The sequence below is a fragment of the Saccoglossus kowalevskii genome, chromosome 15 (assembly GCF_978046115.1).
Source record: "Saccoglossus kowalevskii chromosome 15, keSacKowa6.1, whole genome shotgun sequence".
NCBI lineage: Eukaryota > Metazoa > Hemichordata > Enteropneusta > Harrimaniidae > Saccoglossus > Saccoglossus kowalevskii.
The window spans coordinates 13612491-13640324 of NC_140655.1; the positions used below are offsets into that span (position 1 = coordinate 13612491).

General features: G+C 37.1%; 1 protein-coding gene across 1 annotated transcript in view; it reads left to right on the forward strand.

Moving 5' to 3' along the window:
- The first annotated feature begins 7510 nt into the window (after positions 1–7510).
- Positions 7511–27834, forward strand: part of LOC144349923 (uncharacterized) — a 29278-nt gene continuing 8954 nt past the window's right edge. The window contains exons 1-13 of the mRNA XM_078008268.2: positions 7511–7868; positions 10996–11118; positions 13028–13153; positions 14056–14184; positions 14710–14757; positions 15130–15282; positions 16061–16183; positions 16457–16579; positions 16951–17094; positions 18797–18913; positions 19145–19273; positions 19547–19660; positions 20287–20409. Of these exons, the coding sequence (XP_077864394.2) occupies positions 7511–7868; positions 10996–11118; positions 13028–13153; positions 14056–14184; positions 14710–14757; positions 15130–15282; positions 16061–16183; positions 16457–16579; positions 16951–17094; positions 18797–18913; positions 19145–19273; positions 19547–19660; positions 20287–20409 (1810 nt within the window). The remainder of the gene's footprint in view (positions 7869–10995; positions 11119–13027; positions 13154–14055; positions 14185–14709; positions 14758–15129; positions 15283–16060; positions 16184–16456; positions 16580–16950; positions 17095–18796; positions 18914–19144; positions 19274–19546; positions 19661–20286; positions 20410–27834) is intronic.

The window sequence follows — 27834 nt, forward strand, 5'->3', positions numbered from 1 at the left end:
GCATATAATAAATATAAACAATGTAGGAAAGCTTCGTCAATTTCTTTCTTACACCAACTCGGAAACTGTCATATTTTATCAATTCACAATGTTTTAATCCGTTAAATTTAGCTACAAATGGAAATTATTAACAGGAGAATCAAGCGATCACAGTCATCACCTCGTTAAATACGACCGGTCATGTAAACAAAATAACTCAGACGGTAACAAAACTCATTGTATTACGGTGACAGATGCCGTAATTTTGCAGTACTTTACGGGGTATTTTTTATCCTACCATATTAGGAAATATGGAATGTTTACGCGCGTAAGCGTTCGCTAATAATAAAAACAAACATAGCTGCCACCAGACAGTAAGCTGACGCATCGACCTCCACTGCGCGTCGGTCGCTTCTCCAGCTGTACTGTCTTCGTGCATACTTTGAGGTATCCTCGTAATAACCTCATATTATTATACATCTGTCGCTGTAACGCCATAAGTTACAACATGCTGTGATTTTGCGGTATTTTACGGGGTATTTTCATCCTACCATATAAGGAAATGTGAATTCCAAACATGGAATGATTACGCGCGTAAGCGTTCTCTAATAATAAAAACAAACATGGCTGCCACCGGGGTTTGACCGGACTCCACACAAAGAAGTTCGCTGATTCTGTTCTAAACGTTTTTTGATTTCGGCATTCCCATAAAGATGTATTATATTAAGGTTATTACGAGGATACCTCGGTATCCTCATATTATTACTGCGGTCCTCGTAGTTACAAGCTTGCTCATTATTATGGGTATATGCAAATAAGATAAAACATGGGAATAAAACACGCTGTACATATATTGGATTTCAAAACATGTGTTTTCAGTATTTTCAGATAATTGTTTGTTTTTGATTAACATACATTTTGATAAAAAAATACACTTTTAAAAAGCCACGAGTTGTAATAGCTGTGTGTACTTTCAAATTAAAGTACCTGAACATTTGCGTCGCTTGTTATTTTATTATAATTTATTTATAATTTATTAATTTATTTCTGAACTTTGTCCATCAAATCAGTTAATAATATTGTTAGTGAAATAGTAAATGTGTTTTTATCACGTAGTCATATCAAACATTGATGTCAAAGTAAATAAAAGTTAAATCATTTTGGGAAAAACATTATCTGGTAGACTTTGCTTGTGTGTTGGATAATACAATATCGCTTTGGTATTGGTTCATAATATGATATCAATTAAAATGTAACAATTGTACATGTTGTACATTTCTCAGAAGAATTTGATGTGTCAGTTACGACTTTGCAAGAGCCACCAATACAGTAAGATTCACAGGAGTTGGGTTCACAACATCAAGAAGGGACTGCGGATTTCTCCATCCTTACACCCTACCGTATTGTCACGTCTAATATCTACATTAACGTGTAAAGACAATTTCGGTCATGAAATGTTGACACAGCATTGAATATACACTTCTGGCGGCAACCATCTAAGGACTGCGACCCAAGAACTTTTATAAGAAACCAACAAACAGGCCAGGAGCAATCTTTACACCATATGAGTGAGTCAGAGGAGCCACCGACAACACCGCCAAAAAAATACGGAACCTCTATTCAAATAACAGTAACATGCAACAGGAGACTCGATCCATTGGGCAAATGGTGAGAAGCTTTTGTAAACAAATAATAGTACATAGTTTATTTATCTCTGATCGTTTGGAACTCAAACGCTGGATATACTTTGTTCGTGGGGAATTCACAATCCCGGGAGTTTCTTATGGCTGAATCTCAATGCTATGAAATATTATAAAAATTATGCCGAAATCACGTTACCCAATAGGGACAAAGGGAATTGTGAAAATGCCAATATACAATGAAAAACTTCCCTTTGGAATTCTATATAACACCCGAATAAGAAAAAAACGGTTATTCATGTATAATTCAGCTGCGGATGGACACTGACGATCATAAGTAGCTCAATAATCCGGCAACTAACGTAACTAGCAAACTAATTGTATTGTACTTGTATTTGACTGGCTGTTCTAGTTGGAAAGAAGCAAGTATCTCAAGTGGATGCAAATCTCGGTATTAAATCAATTCACAAGTGAGTAAATAAGTTTGGTTTTACATGACACATTTTCATGTCTACAGGTGGAGTGTCATTAGTATCGTGTCCAACACCACATTTACACTTTCTATCGGGCTTCGTCTAACTTGAAAACTCGGACCGTTACATTTCACTGCGTGACAGGATGCGAATTGCATCCAGGCCATTGTTTGTTGGTGTATTTAAATATTTACTGTTTGAATCAATATCGTTTTTAGATCGAAATTAGACAGGCTGAGTCATGGATCAAATTCTCTGAGATTGCAAATTGTTAGATCGGTATCAGTCTGGGAATTGGGTCATAGTCAAAATTTGTGAGTTTTCGCATAATTTTAGGATAATTATCGATTTTTTTTATTGATATTGGAAACGCTGAGTCTTGGGTCACAGTTCTCAAATTTCGTGACTATTACCGAAGTCCCAGTTTGTTCTAATATTGAAATATCATCGAACGAAACACTCGATAATTATCAGAGAATTCCCCATCTCGTAAATCTTGACTGTATTTCAGATTTAGACTCGCTGGGACTTGGGTCATAATCGACATCATGTAAATTCAATCGGTTTATTTTCTAATTTGATGACTGTCAGATACAAATGTAATGAAAAATAAATATGCAATAGCCCTCGTGTGGCACTATAACAGCAATATGAGGTTATTACGAGAATACTGCAAAGTATGCACGAAGACAGTACAGCTGGAGTATCGACTGATGCGCAGCCGAGGTCGATGCGCCCGAGTAATGTCTGAGTGCATACTTTGCAGTTCTCTCGTAATAACCTTATTATTATACATCTTTTTTCCTCTCAGGAATACATCAAGGGAATGCCGAAATCAAAATTTTTAGAACAGATTTAGCGACAGGCTGAGTCATTGGTTAAAATCTCTGAGATTTGAAACTGTTAGATCGATATTAGTGTGGGAATTGGGTCATAGTCACGATTTGTGAGATTTATGGATAATTTTGGGATAATTATTGAGTTTTGTATCGATATTGAAAAACGCTGAGACTTGGGTCACAGTTTTCAAATGTCGTGACTGTTACTGAAGTCCAAATCTGTTCAATATTGAAATATCATCACTCGATAATTATCAGAGAATTCCCCATCTCTTAAATCTTGACTGTATTTCAGATTTAGATTCGCTGGGACTTGGGTCATAATCGACATCATGTAACTTCATTCGGTTTATTTTCTAATTTGATGAATATCAGATACACATGTAATAAAAAAAAAATATGTAATAGCCCTCGTGTGGCACGTTTTTTGTTTTGCAAATAGATTCAATGTTTAGTCTTGTTTAGTCTAGTTTAGTCTAGTTTAGTCTAGTTTAGTTTAGTCTAGTTTAGTTTAGTCTAGTTTAGTTTAGTTTAGTCTAATTTAGTTTAGTTTAGTTTAGTTTAGTCACTAGTCTTGTAATCCGTAGTTTATTTGACACTGACTGATTGCCGTGTACCATCGTGCCGGTCGTGATAATATTTTATCGTATTTTTGTCTTGTTATTGACTACTACTTCCAGTCTTATTGCCCGAGCAATTGTTATAAATACCAAATTCTGGGAAATTACAGATTTAAAAATAGTAACAGTAATAAGAGGTTATTACGAGGATACTTACAAGTACGCACAAAGACCGACTTATGCGCAGCCGAGGTCGATGCGATCGATGCGCGAAGTCTTCGTGTATACTTTGCAGTATCCTCGTAATAACCTTATTATTATACATATTTTCCTCCCAGGGATCAAAGGAATGCCGAAATCTGAAACGTTTAGAACAGATTTAGCGAACTTTGTGTGGGACTCGGTCAAACCCTGCGAGCAGCCATGTTTGTTTTCTCTTATTAGAGGACGTTTACGCGTATAATCGTTTTATATTTGGAATTCGCGTTTCCTAATACGGTACGATGAAAATACTCAGTGAAATACCCCAAAATTACGGCACACTATAACTTATGGCGTTGTCATTTTTTTCCCTAAAATCTACCAGCATAATATGTATCTATGGGTGGACCTTTATCATTTGTTTTTGTTTGTTTTTTGGAAGATAATTTTATTTAGCTCAATTTGGTGAATATTAAGCCAAAAATGCTTATTTGATACCACAGTACATAATTTATGTGGACATATAAGCTAAGCTACTAGCCTAGTCACGTGAACGACCTTGTATGTTGGCCGACTACTCTGACAACCGTAAAATATACAAAAACCTGCCGAGTGTTTTTTTTAGTTAATGAGTAGGTAATTCTTTCTAAGAACTTGGAGATTGTCGGAGATTTTTAAGTACGCCTGGTTTAGGCTATTTACATACCCTTTATAAAGGAAAATCTATCAACTTTTCTGGTTATGTATGATATTTAATTAATACTCCTCATGTGATAATCTAAACACTTTAAACAAAGAGGTTTGAAGTTTAATAGGGATTCCTATCCACCTTTATTTGTTTCTTATTGTGAGAGGGCGGAACAAGAAGAAGACCAAACAATTGACCCAACGATAGTTGTGAAGTACAAAGGCAAAGTACTAGTAATCAAAATTAAAGTTGTTGATAGTATTGAACAAAATTGTCATACCAAGAATAAAAATATCATTGAACAAGCAAAGCAATTCCTGGACTTGAATTAAACGATGAAACTGCCGTGAAAGATGAGGGTGAAATGAATAGTCCCAAAAAAAATGATGAGTTTATTTTTCACGCCATCGAGGAGGAAATAATGGCGGCAAACAACCCTTTTGAGAGCGACAAAAAGTTTAGTTTAGAGGACGGAGATGATAGTTTGATGTTTCACATATATAAGAAAATGGCTAGTACGAAAACAATGTCCGCCAATACAGAAATGACAACCCCGAATACGAAAATGACGACCTTGAATTCGGAAACGTTGTCACCCTTTATGGAAATGGCGTCCGGGATTACGGAAACTGCATCTTCCTCGATGCAAATGATATCCGAGAATACGAAAACGGCATCTCCGTCTGAGGGAACGGCGATCGCAAATACTGAAACTGCGAACACCAATACAGAAATGGAGTCTTCGTTTCTGGAAATGGCGAAGGCGAATACGAAAATGGCGACCTTGATTACGGAAACGGCGTCTTCCTCGACGGAAATGATGTCCGGGGAAACGGAAATGGCGTGATATCGGATGAAAGCATCATATTGTAGATGATAACTACATGCCTTATTGGAATAATTTGTCTGTAATTTGAATTACAATTTTAATGCCAACTTGTCATCACAAGTGCATTTAACCCCACAAGTATATGTTGCAACAACATAACATTTATTATATGTTATTGAAATATATTATAAATTAAGTAAATAATCTGTGTTTTATTTTATCTATGTATGATGTCTCATTATAAATCAACTCTGTTTTTATACTAAATAGAATGTTTTCCATATCAAAGTCTTTTCATGAAAGTATCTGTATACAGCACGTATTATCAATGTTTGATGGAAGCAGTAATTTGATAAGAAAATGCGAATTAATCACCTAAAACAATACACAATATCCTATACACAATAATACACAATACACAATACACAATAATCCTACTAGCACACGTGTGCTTATTTTAACTTGTTGCACCCAGACGTGTGCCGATCAGGACATATAAACATGGTCACTTCATGCGTAGACAATATTTTGTCCTTCCGGTCGTGATATTATAATTGTGGTAATACTTTGGATTTGGTGTAGAACAGAAATGTAAAATTTAATACGTAACACCATTTAAATATTTAGTTGGCAGTGGCGGTGGCACGGGGGAGGGGGGCAGAAGGGGCGGTCCCCCAACCCAAAAAAATGTTGTCTTTGTGTCAGCAAAATTTGCTCCTCAAAATGCAGGAAATAGCGTTTTAGAGGGGCTAGATTTCAGATCTCGCCCCTCATGCAAAATGTTGTGCGGCCACCTCTGGTTGGTGAATAATTATCCCGATAACACTGTTTCAAACACAAATGTTGAAACTTGTGTTAAATACGGAATCCTAACCTACATGAACAGTAACCTCATCATCCCCCATATTAATATATAATCTGAAAGTATTTCAATCAGTGGCAAGACTATTATATTAGATAAATATCACTTTTCAAGCTATCCAATATTCATAAGCGTGATATATAACATAAGCAAAACAAAGAAAGACCAATCAAAGCTCAATGCATGTCGACAACGGTTATATGACTATGACCATGATCAATCTGGCTAGATGCTGTGGAAAGTATACCGACCACGGTCATACGATTATGACCGTGGACAACCTTGCTAGCTTATATATAGATTTGCAACACAAAATTATTTCGACCACGGTCCCGTAACTTAATCACACCCAATTCACTGGGACCATTGCTAAATCCTGGTGTGCATGGATATAAAACAGAATCTCATTCCATAATTACGTCTCATTTGAAATAATTGAAATGTTGCCCGAAAATACGTGAATAGAGGAACAATGTATTAACCTGATTTATATGTGCAGATAGATAGATGAACGGATTTGTGTTTATAAAAGTATCTAAAACACATTTCACAAAAATCGGAAGTACCTCAAAAAGAAACACAAGCGATGATTCAACCTTAAACACTATAAATGTTTCAGACACTATTGCATGCAGTGGGTGGTTCGTAATTAAAAAGATGGATATTGCTGAACAGCTTATTATGTGTCCACACACATTGTCAACTGACATCATGTGTAATTTGTAGAATAAATGTAGCGACAAATTTATCTATTTGTGTATTTTCAACAGCTTTATATATAATTGCAGTTTTCATATGTGCATACTACGCACCTGTTCTTAGACAGATGAAATTTAACATGCGAGGTATGTTATTATACCGATTCTCAAACAAGTAACATGGGTTTATATGTTATTGTAAGATCAAAGGAACCGCAGTATAAAAAGTCAAATTGAACCAAGCGAATTGACTAACAATCTTTTGAAATGCCCGGAGCATGATTTAGATCCTTTTGAATTGACATCATACTGATTGTACATCCTTGATTAAAGTTTCAATATCAATCACACGACAAATATGAATTGTGTATAATACGGATAATGGAACAGCGGTAAGTCGTGTCGGCGGGAATTACAACTGTCGATGTCCTAAGGCTTGGGTCGACGTAGACAAATGATAATATACCTATACAACTTTAACGATAAATACATAAGTAGATGAAACCTAAAAACTAGCACGAACTTCATTACTTAGTATATATTATTCATCAGTTAATGCATACTCGTATTTCATTGGGTAGTGACAGACTGTTAGTCCCACAATGAACATATGATGATCATATACATTGATTCATTAGTCTGACGCAGTATATATATATACAGTATATACAGTATATACAGTTTATATGAATGTATCGTTGATATCCAGGTGAAGTTGAACACTCCGAACTTCAGTGAGCAATGGATGAACCTGTGAAGAATACAAGAATTGGTTATTTAGTGCAGGAGTTCGCCCGTCGGACGACATCGCACGGTGTAGCTCGAATCGCCGCCTCGAATACACGCTTTCGAAAAACAGCCTGGATACTTGTGGTTCTCGGTGCATTTACCGGGTACAGTATCCACGTAGGCACGCTCGTCGCCCGATATCTGCGCTACGACGTCGCTGTAAAGATAGATGTGATGTCAGAAGATTCGGTGACGTTCCCGGCTGTTACTGTGTGCAATTCAAACAAGTTACGACTTTCTGCTATACTGAACAGTACTTATAAAGACCTGGCTAAAGTGAATGAGCCACGTTTCTCCTTCACGTATCGTGGTGAGTAAAACATTCCTCGCCAAGCTCACTATTTTAACTGTAAAGCTGATTTGTATCATTGTCATACGTTTTCAATATGCGAGTTACCAACTAAAAGCGCGGTGGTCGTCGCGTAGCGCGTGTTCGAATTTCATGTAAATGAACAATGTATTTTACACGCGTTGTATACGTCGCTATGAGTCCCATATCGAACATGACGCAGCGTGACGACTGCCGCCCTTTAACCCATGAACACCAGCGTATTGTTTTACAATATTATTAACTACATTATTTTATGCAAATTATATAGGTATGTATTTACCGTTGATGAATCAATGCTATAGTAGATAAACTGTTCATAGGCCGTACATCTTATCCAAAACTAATGTGCTCGTTTATCGGCTCACCGGTTTCATCATTTTCGTGAGATATATAAAGTAATTTCCACGTTGACAATGTCATTTTATTTTAGAATGAACGCACAAAGAAATAGGTAAATGAATTAATGTTTTCTAGTAACGTCATGCATGGTACAATTTGAAAATGTATCACGCAAGTGACACTGAGTGAGCTAAAAGTAACCAAAGTTTGCCATTGTAAACCCTTCTTTAGACATCCGTTGCGATAAGCAAGCTTGACATTTATTTCTCCATTTGTAATTATATACAGTCGGGGAATGTATGTGAATCTTTGTAATTAGACCACAAGAAACTGCTAAATTCACTTCGTCGTTGACCTGATTCATGAAAGTAAAATGAGTACACAATATATTTTGAATATCGAAATAGAAATCAAGTAAGTTGCGTATGTCAGGTATAAGGTAACGAGAGGATATGGCAAAATCAATCCTTAATTTTAGGCAGTATTGTTGCTCCGAATAATGATAATGACATAATGATTTTCATCCTTATCTGCATGTTTTTATTTTTCGTACCCATCCTGTGTCACGTATTTGTTCATTCCAATCTGGAGAGAGTCGATCTGTGTAATGGCACATACAATTAACACTCGTTTGCTGTTATTTATTCCAATCGTTTAACTTTACATTTGTCAATCGAACTGTGTCTGATGTTTACTTACAAAGGAATCACCAGGTTGAATTTCAAACGTAATAACCAAAATGATCGCGCCATTTTCATGTGGTATCGCCATGCAGTAATTGTAAAATATCTCAATGTTATTTTTCACTAATTTGTTTTTATGAATCTAATTCTCAAAACCTTTTGAAATTTAGGTATTTCTAGTAGTTTTATATAACAGCCAATATGCATTTTTGTTTTGAAGTCGCATTGACTAACTCACTACCCCTTTAATCGGTAGCGTTTCGAAATAAATTTTCAGTCGATATTGTTCTGACATCCTCGGATCGCTGCTGTAAAATTGGTACCCCCGCACAGCACACAAACAATTATAACATTTAAGGTGAATATTGTGACCTGTACCGTATAATATCAGCTAAGGATATTTGACATTGAACGTCACTACTGTGACTGATAATGCAACATGGTCACGTGATAAATAGATAAATGGTATAAGTAATGTTTGGGGGACAAATAATAGTTACTCCACTCGACGTTTGCTGTTATGACCACAATTCATACTTCATGCACCAAATTAAAGAATCGGACACATACCCATGTGTTAGTGCATGTTTTTTCACAAAGCATTTCAGTATTGTTGTTTTTTGTTATTTGTGTTGACGGACACATAAAAAGTGGACTAAACACGTGCATTGCAGATCAAAAATATTTATGCATTTGTCTACACGTTTGATAGATACTTAACTATAAGTGTATCTACGTTTACATGAACAATATCTTAAGAAGAATTGTGGTAATTACTGTACGAAGAAGGGAACACAGGCGTAGTTATAAATATTTTGTGGTTTATAATTGAAAGACTCCACGCTGACCATTATTGTGTGATACGACGGTTCGAATGGGAATATTTGCTTGAATATTGGGTGAGGTGCACTTGTGCACACGCCCCGTGATTGCCCTGTTAACGCGCTCTGTTATCGTGCCCTGCTGTACTTTATTCCCTAGACAACGTCACGGTACATGATTCATGAACAGTTTTTCTTTGCCACAAAATACGACCTGTCATTCGATATTATGTATTCCCATTTCCGATACGAAGTGATTAATTGAGTTACCACTGAAGCGGTACAATAGAGAAGCACTCCCCGCTGGCAATGTGGGCTCCTCCCGCCGGTGAAAGCCGATCAAAGCGGTTAACGATCACTCACAGCGGGACCATCAATAATATAATACTGTGTAACATCGCATAAATAATTCCCCACGGGCATTACTATCATAAAACAAGCTGATATTAAAGCGCGGTGGTCGTCGCGCAGCGCGTGTTCAAATTTTATGTAAATAAGCAATGCATTTTCCACGCGTTGTATACGCTATGAGTCCCATATCTAACGCGACGACCACCGCTCTTTAATTTATCGTGTAAATCTACGTGTATTGTGTTGACGAAATCAAATTATATTGATCATCTTTACAACTTTCGGCGCAACAATAGCATTCTCTTCATTTTTTATGAATATTTATAAAATTCACAATTAAAACTGAAACTTTTTTCTATTGGTTGATTAGATAACATTAGAACGTTTTCAAATGCGTCGTTTTGCACTGTACTCGCTGATTGGCTAATTCGATTCAATTGCCATTGAAATGTATAAATATTTATAAAGATGAAAAGAATATGTTTGTTGCGCTGAATTTAATTAATTATTGAATTATGAAATCATGGTTTCTCAGATGGTTGGTTAGACTGTATCGAATTGTTATCCCCACCTCAACAATGAAAAGTTTTGCTGGTTTTGCTACCACATAAAAAGTCCGACTATCTCACAGCTTATTGACTATGGTACTCGAGTGAGGTACATGAATTATATGTTTTTTGTTATTTTCCCCCATTATTTATAATTCACGTACATTTTATTTTATTTGAAGCCGTTTTTGCATGGATAGGCTATTGCTGTGACGTAGTGCTGTAAGTGTAATACTTTGCCGTATAATTGTATGTTAATAGATGGTGGTCGTCGTGCCGCGTCCTGTTCGATGTGCGACAATAAAACTAATAAAAGTCGTGTTTCGCATCATTGTGTACACTGTTAAATTGTTGCTTTTTACAGGACCATGTATGCCAGGTGACATGTCATGTGATGATGATAGTACTATATGTATAAAACAGTACATGTGGTGTAATGGCATAGTGGACTGTCCCAATGCTATCGATGAACTCGACTGTCAACACGGTATAGTTTAAATGTCCGGTGTATCTGTGTTTCCATGTATCTGTGTTTCATGTTTGGTGTATCTGTGTTTTCATGTTTCATATTTGATGTATTTGTGTTTTCATGTTTCATGTATTTGTGTTTTCATGTTTGATATATTTGTGTTTTCATGTTTGATGTATTTGTGTATTCATGTTTGACGTATTTGTGTTTCTTGTTTGATGTATTTGTGTAATCATTTTTGATGTATTTGTGTTTTCATGTTTGATGTATTTGTGTTTCATGTTTGATGTATTTGTGTTTCATGTTTGATGTATTTGTGTTTTCATGTTTGATGTATTTGTGTTTTCATGTTTGATGTATTTGTGTTTTCATGTTTGATGTATTTGTGTTTTCATGTTTGATGTATTTGTGTTATCATGTTTGATGTATTTGTGTATTCATGTTTGACGTATTTGTGTTTTTATGTTTGATGTATTTGTGTTTTCATGTTTGACGTATTTGTGTTTTCATGTTTGATGTATTTGTGTTTTTATGTTTGATGTATTTGTGTTTTCATGTTTGACGTATTTGGGTTTCATGTTTGACGTATTTGTGTTTCATGTTTGATATATTTGTGTTTTCATGTTTGATGTATTTGTGTATTCATGTTTGACGTATTTGTGTTTCTTGTTTGATGTATTTGTGTAATCATTTTTGATGTATTTGTGTTTTCATGTTTGATGTATTTGTGTTTCATGTTTGATGTATTTGTGTTTCATGTTTGATGTATTTGTGTTTTCATGTTTGATGTATTTGTGTTTTCATGTTTGATGTATTTGTGTTTTCATGTTTGATATATTTGTGTATTCATGTTTGATGTATTTGTGTTTTTATGTTTGATGTATTTGTGTTTTCATGTTTGATGTATTTGTGTTATCATGTTTGATGTATTTGTGTATTCATGTTTGACGTATTTGTGTTTTTATGTTTGATGTATTTGTGTTTTCATGTTTGACGTATTTGTGTTTCATGTTTGAAGTATTTGTGTTTTCATGTTTTCATGTTTGATGTATTTGTGTAATCATGTTTGACGTATTTGTGTTTTCGTGTTCGATGCATTTTGTGTTTTCATGTTTGATGTATTTGTGTTTCATGTTTGATGTAATTGTGTTTTATGTTTGATGTATTTGTGTTTTCATGTTCGATGTACTTGTGTTTTCATGTTTGATGTATTTGTATTTTCATGTTTAGATGTATTTGTGTTTTCATGTTTGGTGTATTTGTGTAATCATCTTTGATGTATTTGTGTTTTCATGTTTGACGTATTTGTGTTTTCGTGTTCGATGCATTTTGTGTTTTCATGTTTGATGTATTTGTGTTTCATGTTTGATGTATTTGTGTTTTCATGTTCGATGTACTTGTGTTTTCATGTTTGATGTATTTGTATTTTCGTGTTCGATGCATTTGTGTTTTCATGTTTGACGTATTTGTGTTTTCATGTTCGATGTATTTGTGTTTTCCTGTTTGATGTATTTGCATTTTCATGTTTAGATGTACTTGTGTTTTCATGTTTGATGTATTTGTATTTTCGTGTTCGATGCATTTGTGTTTTCATGTTTGACGTATTTGTGTTTTCCTGTTTGATGTATTTGCATTTTCATGTTTAGATGTATTTGTATTTTCATGTTTAGATGTATTTGTGTTTTCATGTTTGACGTGTTTGTGTTTTCATGTTCGATGTATTTATGTTTCCATTTTCAATATATATAATTAGTGTGTATGTGTTCCTTTGTTTGGTATGTTGTGTTGTAGATTGATGTATACATACTTCCATAATTAGCGTTTCCGTATTCCCATAATTTATATGTTGGTGTTTTAACATTAGGTTGTCCGTATTTCTATATTTGGTGGTGGTTATTTGTTTTGTCTTGTTTTCTTTCTGGTCCAGGGAATTGTTTATCCAATCAATATAAATGTGACAATGGTAAATGTCTGCCTCTATCCTTGCAATGTAACTACCGAGATGAGTGTGGTGATAACAGTGATGAACTCTGGGGTGGATCGTGTTTTATTCGTAAGTATGATCAGTGTGTATCGTTATGTAATATATGTTATTAATATCATTCAATGTTATCTTTTATTAACGAGAAAAATGACAATAATATCCATGGTTGACAAGTAATTTAGATATTGATAAATTGTATATTCATACTAAATTATTACAGACTTTTCACAGTAATGAGGGTCTGAAAGCTTGATATTACCAATAAATTATACGCATAGAAGGAACACTCCACGCGTTTAAATGTGTTTGCGAATTGCTGAAATGCTCAACGAAATAGCTTCATACAAGTTTACACTTGGATGTGATTTCAACAGTTTTATGAATTTGGCTGAAAGCCAACAATTCTCTTGCCTCTTTAATACATAATTTGATTTGAATGATATGTATTTCTTCTGGCGTTTTATATAAACACTGTCCACATTGAGAGTGTCATCTGGCGTAATAAATATATGTATTCTTTCCAAATCAGCAAACTACGAACCCCTTGCGTGACCGTGTTAGGAAAAGCTGTATTTCACTGCAGTTAAATTGAGTCATTTGATTGGGCGCGCTTAGGAGCAGGCACCACCAATCAGCGTAGGGTTCATCACAATGGCGGCGTGTAGGCTTTGCGCTGATTCACCGGGAGTGTACATATATCGTGGCGGATAACCCGTATTCGTTACTTGTATAAGTATTTGACAATTACTTCCTGGTGACATCGGATTTAAATTGTGAATACAGTATTTTCCTTAATAATCGAAGCCAAAGTTCATATAATTTGTGAACAAAACATGACTTCATTGATTTCAATAGATGAATTGTTAAACTAATTATCACTGCTTATAACATTCAAACAAGTATAAGACTGGAATATGTTACCTGCACATCGTAGCACAGGACAATGCACTATATTTGTATTGGCTTTGCAGGGGGGTGTGTGCAAGGAGAATACGAATGTGAATCACGTGAGTGTATTCCAGAGTATAAACTGTGCGATGGTCACGTCGGCGACTGTGCTGATGGAACCGACGAACCCGATGACTGTACCCTTTACCGAGGTATGATTTAATACAGTTACATTATACTTTCCGATATGAATTTGTTTATGATGTGCACAACGTAAGTGCCATACATTGTTTATGTCCAAGAAATTAATTAAAAAACATGGAATTTAATATGTACTGTATGCTGTATTTTTACTGATTTCTGGTGAGTTACATATGAAGCATGTGGGATTGTACTGTGTTTGTACTTCTGAAGTGAATATAGCTATGCGCTTCGACAGATCAACGCCAATGTATATACAGAATGAAGTTGGGCATGTTAGCTCTAGTTCATTTCATTTTGGAAGCAATCCGTACTGTCCACTGAATGGTTATTTTTAGAATATCGCCAAGACAGTGTACAGTTTAGCCCATCCGAAGTTATGTTACGTTTATTTCAGCATAAATTTGAAAAATTGAGTACAAATTAGCACAAATTCACATATGAATCACAACATTTATCTCTTTCCTTGACAATCGGTTTGTGGGAAATACAGCCAATGCCGTCTCTCATATACAATAATTATGTTTTCATTTCAGCTGGATTTTGCGTGTATGACATCACAAAGGGATTTAGATGTGTAGGACGTGAGTATATTACGTCATATATTCGTATTAATACATATTTATACACAATTACAAACACATTATAGCAATCATACATATATTACCTATACCTATGTACTAATATTTCAAGTATTGCCTAACTTGCACATATTTACAAATATTTAGCATATTGTCTACACACATTTCAAAATATTTCTATATATATGTACAAATAATCAAATTGATATAAAACTTTTACATATATTCAAATTAGTATACTTCCTACATTTACTAATATTTAAATTTATAAATTATGTTCAATTCTGTATTTTCTTATTAGCTTTAGCTGCACTATATAAATATATGACTAAATATATCACATTTATATTTTATAACTATATTTTTCAACAACAGAACCTTTGCAAGGTTTGCCATGTTACGGTGGACAAATTAGGTCATGTCACACTTCTTGGCAATTGGATAATAGGTGCATACAGCCTTATGATGTGTGTAATGGTGTCGTGGACTGCATTGATGGTAGCGATGAACTAATTGGCTGTGAAGATCGTAAGTCATAGTTCCTATGAAGTTGAGTTGTGCTTATAATGTAATACTAATACTTTAATATAATGTTGATTATTGTAGTACCAAAAGATATACATATAAGGTATAATGGTTGCAATTATACACGGACAGATAGGATTCTTATCGATTCTTAAAACACAATGAAGCAAAGTGTGCTCAAATAATATCTTGTCCTGATACCCAAATCCACAGTCGGTAACGACTATTTACGCTCACTTCCATGTTTCGAATTATATTTTAACTAAAAGTTATATAATTTTTAAAACCTAAAAGATTGGGAGTTAACATTGTATTTTATTAATGGGATGGCCAATACTACATTATACAAGATTGTGTTCAGTCAAATACATAAGCACAAAACGACAGGTAAATCAGTATATGAGTGAATTTGTGTAAATTTCTAAATATACTTTCCTATGTGTAGTACATTTTCATTGTATTATCTAAAAGATAAGAAAGGAAATGACTAGAGAACCATCGCAACGAATTAATATCCAAACGCAATTGGGGTCGCGCTGCGCAGACGACATTCATATCTTGAATTTAACCATGCTTTCTAACACATAACTGCGCGGTTGTTTGTCTGTCATGTTTTATACATAAACTATAAAACATATTATCTGTAAAGATATGTTATTCAGGTTCATGGACCTCGTTACTGCATCTTGCATTAATTAGTCAACTATCCAATGAATCACAGCCACAATAATGTGATGCAATTGGTGCATATAACATATTCGTCTACCCTTTATGTTTTCAGATTATTGGAAATGTCCATACAACCATTTCAAATGTGCTACTGGGCATTGCATTATGAATGCATTAACATGTGACGGAGTAATGGATTGTAAAGACGGAAGTGACGAATTAGGATGTGGCGATTGTAAGTAACCTGTTTAATGTTATATTAGTACACTTAACCAGAATTGTGAAACCTATTTACAAGTATCTTCATGGAAACAATGTTTCCTCAGGTCACACCTTACTGATTGAACGCCGTGGTTAATTTGATATAGCTATATTTGTATTCATCGCAAATATAACGACTTATAATGGCATGAAACATGCGGATAGACTAACTCCAAATTCTGACTTACACTTACGTGATGTGCTGGCGTTTATAATATATTTTGCAATCAATGTGTTTGTTATGTAGACATATTCTCAGAGGACGGTAGATGGACATGTGAAGATAATTTAACTACAATACCGATATCGTTGAGATGTAATGGATTTCCAAACTGTCGCAATGGAAGTGATGAAGTTGGTTGTGAAACATGCAAGTTTGTTTACTTTATATCGGTTTACTACATTGTTATGAGTGTATATTTATTTATTGCATTAGCACAATGATTAGTCCTAAGAGGTAATAAATTGGTGAATTGTATTATTCTATTGAGAAAAAGTTTCAGGTATTCCCATTAAACCCAATGTAACGTAACACACAACTTACACAAACACAATTTGCAACAAAAAAACTTTCATGTAGAAGATTTATTGAGAAACCTCGTACACTACCTTACTGGTTATTGCGCGAACATGATCGCCAACCATAAATAAATGCACCGACACACAATATGAAATACAAATATGATATTCTGTTTGTAACAACACAAGTTCACTAATATACTAATACCTTTATATATACAGACGAATGTCCAAGTACAATGATGAAGTGTGAGTCATCTAATATCTGTATTGCCGAGTCTAAAATGTGCGACGGCTCAAATGACTGTGTCGTTTTAGGTGTTCCCGGAATATTCGATTTGTCAGACGAAGAGAACTGCCACCAGGGTAAGCTTCACAGCTTTAGTGTTTGTTGGAATATAACTGCGCGTCCAGTGATTAATATTCTTTTTAAGGATGGGCTTGAGTTCGTGGATCAATTTGAGCTATTTTATTGTTTTGTGCTCAACAATGATAAGCCAAGATTTTCTAAAATAAAAAAATAACGTCAAAAAGATTGAGTATGTGTGTTTGTGTTTAACTGTCACAGTGAGCTATGTGGTCATGTTATCATTAAATACACATCGGCTTGAACGACGGCTTGAACAACATATTTCTTGTTACATATGTAATAAGATGCCCACAAAGTTTACTCAGTAAACCGTGAACTATATGTTGTTTGCTTCATGCTCAATGTTTGTTACATTTGCGCGAGAGTGATTCTTAACTCTAATTTTAGCTAACTGTTGTACAAATAAGAACGATTTGTATTGAGCAAATTATAATGCTAAGTGCATTTTTTCTGCTTTTTTGTTTTCTTTATAGATTTTTGCAGTTTCGACAGGAACAGATTGCAACAATTCTGATCACGAATGTTTTCCAACATATCGTACTAATAACATAACATCTCAGAATTGGGCAATAAACCCCGACTTGGGTTAACACTACTGTTAATTTATTCATACATTCTGTAGTCACCACTTTGAACTGCAAGAGAACAAAACCACACCAAATGCAAGCTAAACAGGATTGTTTTCCAAATTTACTAAACTTTGATAACAATAGACAGAAAGGCGGTAAATATTGTTCGGTAAATCTATTTTAAGAGGAAAACACTCAAACGTGCTTGTTATCAAAGACAATGGGAATGTGCTTACATGTATTAAAAAATTCAAATTAGATCTAACTGAAAATGCGTATTTTAAATAATGATATTTTAATTGTGAATATAAATTTGAAATATGACCGCATACATTATTGATTTATTTAATAATTTATTAAATTAATGCAAACTACGTCTATAGAACGACAAAATAATATAATATACAATATATATATATATATATAAACAAAATGAATTACTTTAAAAAACAGTAAAATTGTTAAAAATATTAATGTTGACATTATCAGACAACTTATTAATAAACGCTGCAACATTTCCCCTTGACAGACTAAAAAAGTAACTCCACACCATTCCAAAACAAATAAACCACAGTGACAAATTACCGTAAATTCTATAGAATGATAGTTTATGTAAAAATAAGCTGAGAGTTAATTAAACACGTCATACGCCTTGGTAAAATGAAAATAAATAAATAGTCAGCGTGGTTACGTTATCAATTAATTTACTGATAAAATCTGTATAAGAAACAAATCCCTAAACTCTAATAAAACCATGTCAATCCTGACTTATGATATGTTTCACATGTGAGTTTAAAACTCACATTGTTTGTATCACCTGATTTAATAACCAGTTCAACATTTGATTTCTTACCATGACACATCGCCATACATTACATACTTATATCACGCAACCACATATATCGCTAGAGAATAAATTACTTGTAAACTCATCACATATGTATGGCCGAGGCTAATCAAGGTCACTTGTGGACGCCAACTACTGATGACGTCACTATATCAGCGCAATACTTGGCTAGAATGAGCTACTAACACATTCGACTGTCAGTATCATCTTACCGCGGTGTAGTTTATTATTTGTCGACGATCACGTGATAATAAATTTTAAATATAACATTGTATATTTTAGGTATATGCTCCTCGGACAGGTATCGATGTGGAAATGGACAATGTATTGATATGAGACATCGATGTGATTATCACTATCATTGTCTGGACCATAGTGACGAATTCAACTGTAAACAGGGTATGGTGTATTTTTGTTTTCAAATCACAATGTTCCCATGACATAATGTGATATTAAATGAATAAATTGGTATTGGGATTGTACCAATTGCTTTTACTTATACTGAATATTGTGTGAAACTACAAAAACACGTGAATTTCTATTCATCTTCCAGGGTGTTTATGACATACACGTGACAGTATTACAAATGTGTTGGTGATGGTGTTGATGTCGTAGTATTTTTATTTGCAGATGATTGTCCGGTGAATACAATTTTGTGTGAGAGAAACAGTGGGGACGGACAGTATTGTCTGGATAATACACATGTGTGCGATAGCATCTATGATTGTTACCGCGATGAGGATGAACAGTGCAGCAACCGTAAGTGTGGTTCAACTATACTAGTATATTATCAGTTCGGTACATAGGATGCAGAAAAATGTAGTATTTTTTTCTATGTCTTACAGCGTAGAGACAAACTATACATTTTGGTCACTGATCGAGCGCGATCATGAATACCCGTTTCATATGTGTTCGTTTATATGAATGTTTTCCAGAATAAATATGACTACCTTCGATAGACGTCACATCTGGTGGCGGAAATAATTATTGCTATTTTGGCATTGATGCAAACAATTACATTATTATTTACAGATACATGTGCATCCAGTACGTTCCTGTGCGGCCTGTCGTGTGCTTTACTCGAGAGACGATGTAACATGGTGTCAGACTGCCCAGGAGGAACGGACGAAGTAAACTGTGAAAACCGTAATTATCATAAGTTTGGTTCTCGGCCAGTTAATCTATTTTGGTCCTAGACGTATGAAATTCAATCACAGCACGTTTTATAAATCTAATATTGTAGGGTCACTAATGTGATACTCTGTGCATTCCTTACATCCACTGTTCTGCTTATAAAATAAAAAACGCTGATCGTAATTTGTTAGTGCGTATTCAAGGCTCCTTTAGATCACTTTTCTTAAGACTGGCTGCTGTTGGTTTACGCTATTGCGATTAAAATATAAAGTAGCCATAACTTTATTTACCGCTTCGGGGTGCATTGCTATTTTTAAGTCAATTCAAAGGAATTTTATAGATGAAACGAATAGAGTGAAAAGTTGAGGTTGGGAGAATTTGCAATGACGTCGCTAATTAGATGCTGGTTTATATCATACGCGCGTTTTGGCTGACATCTTAAAATAAAACTATATGCAAATTAATATATCTCTCAATAATTATTTGGGGAATATTATTTAAAACCACTAACATATCGAGATAATGGCGATTTTGTTCAAAAGTTCAATCTGTTTGCAGAGACCAAATAGACTACCGGGATTATGATAACATAGCACGGAAATATAGACTGACAGTTGTTTTTGCTTGAATAATACCAGATATGTGCCCGGATGATAGTTATTTCCGTTGTCGTAGTGGTCAGTGCATACCTTGGTATCTGTACTGTGATGAGCCAATCAGACCTGACTGTGCTGATGGCAGTGACGAACTATTCTGTAATCGTAAGTAGGAACATTAACAACATGTAGTAATAATTCGAAATTCTGGTTTACGTTAATTTGTGACTTTTAGAAGTGTAACCGAATGTAATGTAATTATAACCCGGACATGGTCCATGTTATTGTTTACTTATTTAAATAATATGAAATTACTGTAAATATGTTAAAAGAGTGTTCTAGTGTTTGGGTTACTGAAACGGCATTGTGCGTTTTATGGTAATGCTTTCATTTCCGCCTTGGTCGTTGCGATGAAGGATTTTGTAGTGTAGAGTTTGTGTTTTCATGGGATTATAATTACCTATGGCCACACAACGTCTGGTGGCGATCGTATATGTTTTGTTTCGAATGGTTATTCATCAGTTAGTCAGCCGATAACTGTGTTTAGCATTACAATCGCACTGTGTGTCTTAAGTATAGGGGTTGTGTTTTGTTAATTATTTCCTCCACTGAGACGAGAAGTCTTTGTTTGAACTTAGTTGATTATGTATCTTTATTTTACTTTGATAATTTGAATTCTGTTCGAATGTCATGAATGTAATGTATTTGAAAGACCGACTAAAATGTGGGCTGTTTATGGCGTGTGGAACGTGAAGGAGAGAGGCTAGAAAGTGTGACCTGTGAACGAGGTTGTCAAGAAACTCTCTCTCTTCGCGCGAACGACATTTTGAAAGTGGTAGTGGCGTTTTCATAGCTGCGGCTAAAATCAAGTGAAGTGGCGGAAATTGAGGAAGGAGGCCGACCTGGATCCGACAGAAGACTCGCTAAGGGGCCCCTCCATCGATGGTATGCTGAGTAACCGACGGGACTTGATGGTAACTTGGAATTCGCCGATTTGTCGTTGACTAGCCTGGTGCTGGGAACTACGTGCGCGTTGAGCACTTTGCCGTACACACGTAACACGTGACGAGGGACTGAATCGATAGTGATTGTTGTTTTCAGAGCTCTATAAAAGTGGGTTGGGCTGAAAGTGGTTATCATTTGATGTATTTTAATTGTGTCTTATGACTACCTGTATTTCTATGCTATTGTGAAATGTTTGTTTGAGTGGAGAATACAGATTTGCCATGTTTATTGTTGATACTTGCAACACGTGTAGAATTGTGCAATTATTGTTGTTGATGGTGAGTGAATTTGTACGAGTCACTGTGAAACTGCCTTGATCCATCCCGGACCTATCACATTAAAGTGTTTGCCCTGGTTTATGTCCAAGTTGTTTAGAAATTGGAATCTGGCCGCGGTGTGGTATAAAACGGGTTGTTTATGCATTTTAAAAGTGGATTGAATCAGTGGCATATCACTGTTATTCCCACACGTGGACGTTGATGCTATATAACTGGCGCCTACGTGTTGGGGTCATATAACTGGCGCCCGACGTGGAGGCCTGTGGTGGATTTAAAAAAATTGTTTTTGGCAGTAGATTCATGCAGAGTTGCTTACGGAAATTCAAGTGTCCTGCATTCAGTGTGTAAATACCTGGGGGCAGCCATATTGGATTGTTGTTGTTGTTTACATTGATTATTGCTGTGTTGATATGTATTTAACATGGTAGGCCTAGTGCGTAAGCTATGCCCAATTTTCTAATTTTTTACTCCAAATACTTAGAAATTTTGGTACGATTTTGTTAGTAGTGATTAGTATTGCAACTGATATTTTGTGGATGCAGCGAGTGATGTACTGTTTTTATTGGTGGTTCTTTGTGGTGATGTGTTAGTTAGTGACAGATGTGTATAGTGCGCCATCTAGTGTTGACAAATTGTATGACCGCTAGTAATAGGCACTGAGCTTTGTTGTTGATATATATTGATATAGGATACTGTTGTTTAAACTTTTCTGTCATTTTTTTTTCTATTAAGTCTTTGTGATAGGAGGATTGTTTGTTTAGTTGTTCCATGATGGCTGACAGGGAACAGGAAATGATAGATGAGGAGAGAAGTACTGAAGGGAATATTTATGATACGCCAGCCAATCCAGGCATGTGGAATACAGCGCAACTGAGTAGAGAGAAGGAAGAGAAAAAGAGAATGTTGGCTAAAGCAAATCGTAGGTTGGATGAAGAGGAACAGGCAGAGAGAGATCAGGAACTTATGAAACAGGTAGAGTTGACTTTGATAGCTGAGGAGAAAGAGAAACTGAAACAGGAAGCTGAACAGCGATTTCAAGAATTGTTAGAGCAGGAAAGAGAGAGGCGTAGGATTGAGAGAAGACGCCAGGATGATATTAGAGCTGAATATGATTGCTCTGGACAGGGGACAAGTGTTGGCCACCTGGGAGCAAGGGGTGTTGTTGTTGATGAGAATACAGTTCTACCTGCTGCTGCTGCAAATAGTGGAACGTATGCTAAGCCCCCTGTACCTACTTTTTCAGGTAGTTCTGATAAGAAAGGGGAGGTTTCTTTTCGTAGTTGGAAATACCATATTAGATGTTTACAAAAGGACAAGCATCTATCACTCAACACGTTGACTGCAGCAGTTAAGAGGTCGTTAAAAGGAGATGCAGGTGATTTTGTTATGAACTTGGGAGAAGATGCCACCCTTGAGGAAATATTTGAGGAATTGGAGGTTCCGTATGGTGAGGTTGAATCGGGTCCTATGTTAATGGAAAGATTCCACAGAGAGAGTGCTCAACGTGAGATGGAGGATATGAAGTCTTATGGACTGCGGTTACAACTGGCTTTGAATAATGTGAAAGAGAGAGGGGGCATACGAGCTGAAGATGTTGATAGAACGTTATGCACTGCTTTTTGGTTTCATATGAGAGACAAAGACATCAAGCAGGCCCTAAGGCATAAATATGATGGCATATCAACATTTAGGCAGTTGTGGAGTGAAGCTAGGAGAGCTGAACAGGAGAATTTTGAATGGGGTGGAGGAAAGACCAGAAGTAAGCCATCTCTTGCTAGAGCACATCAGACAGTGGCAGGTGATGAGGAGGAGCCTTCTAACAGTCACCAACAGACAGTAGGTGATCATAAATCTGATAACATAATGAAACATCTTCAGGCTACTACACTTGCTGTTTCCCTCATAAAAGAGCAGATAGATAAAATGATGGTTAAACAGTCGCAATTGGAAGAGGAAATGGTAGGTCGGAGGGAGGCACCACCTGTAATGGCATCGCCATTGAGTGTAGCAAACTCATTGGTTCAGCCTACTCCAGTGTATTCGGCAGGGCCAGCCGTGAACGTGACTGCACCAGCAAGGGTTGGGCCCTGTTATGAGTGTGGATTGTTGGGACACCTACGTAGACAATGTCGCTCTAGGGGCGGAGTCAGAAGGAAGGGACCAGTAACCTGTTATAATTGTGGAGAGAAAGACCACATTTCCCCTGATTGCCCTCATCCAAAAAGAAAGGCAACACTGGGACAGGAACAACAGGGACCACCCCCTTCAGTGAATCAAGGATTAAAGGCATGGCACAGAAAACATAAGGTGAAACAAGTAATTGCAGCAAAGCAGGGAAGGAAACCTTTTATGATGAAAGAAGACATTTGGTAGAGACTGGTGGGCAGAGCCCCAGAAGAGTCAGTGTATGTTAATGGTGACTTGGTACCCTGCTTAATTGATACTGGATCCCAGGTTACCACTATATCTTACGACTACTATAAGAAAAAGTTGTCTTCGATTTCTTTGATGTTACTAGATGAGTCTTTCCGGGTCACTGGAGCCGGAGGAGAGACTTTGCCCTATTTGGGATATGTTGAAGTGACTATGGCGTTTCCTCGTGCTTTGTTTGATTCCCTTGAGGAGCATGAGACGTTGGTGTTGGTAGCCGTCAATAATGAATACAATAGAAATGTACCAGTCACTGCGGGCACCAATCTTTTGAATTGTTTTATGAATAATAGTACACTGTCTTACAGAGAGAAGACTGTGCGATCTATGAGAATGTCGGAAGTTGGACGGAAGACATGCAGCATATTGGCAGCCCGTGAGCGTTTTATAGGAGAAGATGGGTATCTGGGTGATGTGAAGGCTGCTGTGCCGAAGCCATTAATCATCAGACCAGACAGTGACAGAGTGGTTTTAGGAAGTGTACGAGGAGGCACGGCACATGACGAATACATTGTTGCTGTAGAGTCAAGTAGAAACACTCCCAGTAACATTGCTACTAGTGCAACAACTGGAGTTCTTAAATGTCTTAGAAAGAAGTCTCAGGTACCGGTTCGCATAAGTAATACTACAGATAAAAACATAATTGTAAGGCCGGGTCAGGTTATTGGAGAAGCGAGAGCAGTAAGTTGGATTGGTAGCCCTGGTCAGCAGTCAGCGATTATGCAGAGCCAGCCAGAGGATGGAGTGTCTGATGGTGAAGATACATTTGAAATAGATGGTGTGAGGTTTGACCTTACTAAGTCAGAATTGTCACACAGTCAGATTCAAGAGGTACAGAAGTGTTTCACTGAAGAACAGACTGTTTTTTCGAAGTCGGAGAATGACTTGGGTACCTGTGAGATTGAAGCGCACCGTATCAGGTTAACAGATGATATACCAGTGGCAGAGAGACATAGACGATTGCCACCTGCCCAATATGATGAACTCAAGTGTATATTGAGGGGTATGCTGGACAGTGGGGTAATTCAAGACTCGCACAGCCCATATGCAGCTCCTATTGTGATGGTTGGAAAGAAAGATGGGAGTACCCGCCTATGCATTGACTACAGGCGTCTGAATGCCAAGATCATAAAAGATGCATATGCTCTACCAAGGATAGAGGAAACGTTTGATGCTTTGAAGGGTGCTACAGTTTTTTCGGTTTGTGACTTGACTCAGGGATATTGGCAAATCTTAATGGACCCAAATGATGTGGAAAAGACTGCCTTTATAAGCCCGGTGGGTCATTACGAGTGTCTAAAGCTGCCCATGGGGTTAGCAACTAGTCCGGCTAGTTTTCAGCGTATTATGGAGAGATGCCTTGGTGATATGTTGTATAATGGTTGTATCGTTTATCTTGATGACATCATAGTCTACGCAGATAATTTTGATGAGCATCTGAGTCGGTTGCGTGAAGTATTTAGACGACTTGTGAGGGGAGGACTGAAACTTAAGGCCCGAAAATGTAAGTTCTTCCGAGATGAAGTTAAATTCCTAGGCCATGTGGTATCTGCAGCAGGTGTGCAGACTGATCCCGCAAACACAGAGGTGCTTAGAACATGGCCAATACCGAAGAATGCTCAGGAGGTCAAGACGCTATTGGGAGTGACTGGTTACTACCGTCGATATGTTCAAGGGTACGCCAAAATAGCTAAGCCGTTGAATGAATTAACTCATGGATTGTATAAGCGAGTAAACAGAACTGGAAAAATAAGACGTGTGAGAGAATGTGAAAAACCCCCCTTTATCTGGAATGATGAATGCCAGACAGCCTTCGATACACTAATTGATCGGTTAACCAACCCACCTATCTTGGCTTATCCAGATTACAACAAAAGCTTTGAACTACACACCGATGCTAGCCTATTGGGATTGGGTGCGGCACTTTACCAGCATGATGGTACAGCAAACAGGGTGATAGCTTATGCCAGCCGCAGAATATCGAAAAGTGAGCGCAATTATCCAGCACACAAGCTGGAATTTCTGGCGTTGAAGTGGGCTGTTGTGGACAAATTTAAGGATTACTTATATGGTCGGAAGTTTACTGTGGTGACTGACAATAATCCCCTGACGTATGTCCTAACCACAGCAAAGCTAGATGCAACGGGGCACAGGTGGTTGTCAGCCCTGGCACTGTTTGATTTTGAGCTTCAGTACAGACCGGGGAGATTTAACGGCGACACCGATGGATTATCACGAAGACCAAGTCAAGGATATTCCACGGACGATGAAGGACAACCCCACTGGTTGGATTGGTTGCCACCCAGTGAGAGGGAAAAGATGAATCCGCAGACTGTCAGTGCTATCAGCCATAGTCAGCTGGTGACTGCTTTGCCTGCAGCTGAAGTGTTGGGAATGTCACCGAGCCCCATGGCACAGGCTCGTGAAGACATAAACAGGTGGGCTGATCAAGCATCCCTACCTACTACGGTAGCAGAGGACTGGAGGACTGCGCAACAAGGAGGCCCTGTGATAGGGAGAGTCTGTTGGTATCTGGACAGAGAGAGAAAACCAACTCCGCGAGAACGTGGTAATGAGGACAGGATGACTCAGCTTGCCCTGCGAGAATGGGACAACTTGTGTTATCGGAACGGTGTTCTACATCGACGACGAGTTGACCCTCATGGTGATGAATACTTCCAACTGGTATTGCCTGCTGTTTATCGTGGCACGGCCATGGAAGCATTGCATGACGACATGGGTCATCCTGGGATTGAGAGGACAACTGACTTATTACGCACACAGTTTTATTGGCCCAAAATGCTGGCTGACATCCAACAGAAGGTGAAAAGCTGTGAACGATGTACGAGACGAAAGGTAACTGTAGAGGGCAGGGTTAGAGCACCTCTAGGACATCTGACATCTACCCAACCACTGGACCTTGTATGTATGGATTATCTGACACTTGAACCCTCCAGGGGTGGTGTTAAGGATATCCTGATAATAACCGACCACTTTACGCGGTATGCTATCGCTATACCTACCAAGGATCAGACAGCAAGAACAACAGCTGATGCTCTGATGGAGTATTTCTTACTTCATTACGGGTTCCCGGCACGAATTCACTCTGATCAGGGCAGGAACTTTGGGTCGCGTGTTATTGCTGAATTATGCAAGAAGCTGAGAGTAAGAAAGACTAGGACTACCCCGTATCATCCGCAATCGAATTCTCAGTGTGAACGATTTAACCGTACACTAATGGATATGATCGGCACACTGGAGAATAAGGAGAAGGAAAATTGGAAGCAACATGTGAGTTCTATGGTGCATGCATATAACTGCACAAGGAATGATGCCACCGGCTATTCCCCATATTATTTGATGTATGGGCACCATCCACGTCTACCTGTAGATGTATATCTTGGACTAGAACCCAGAGGGAGTGAGGATGAAGGATCTGATGACTATGTGAGTAAGTGGCAAGCTCGGCTGAAGGAGGCATATGAAGTGGCTACCAAGGAAGCTGCTAAGCATGAAGATGCCAATAAGAAGAGGTATGACAGGAAAGCTAAAGAGGCTATACTAGTGGAGGGAGATAGAGTGCTTGTGAGAAATGTTGGCCTACGGGGTAAACATAAAATAGCAGATAAGTGGGAGAAAGAGGCATATTTAGTGATGGAGAGAGTTAATCCTGATTTACCTGTGTACAAGGTCAAGCCAGAGAGAGGAGAGGGAGCTACCCGAACGCTGCATCGTAACTTACTTTTACCATGCAATGCGTTACCGATACTATACCCCGAGCGTCCCATGAGGAAGACGTACACAAAGACTACCAGGAACCTCCGTATGAAGACTAGACAGAGACCAGTCAGTACAAGTTCAAGTAGTGACACCTCTA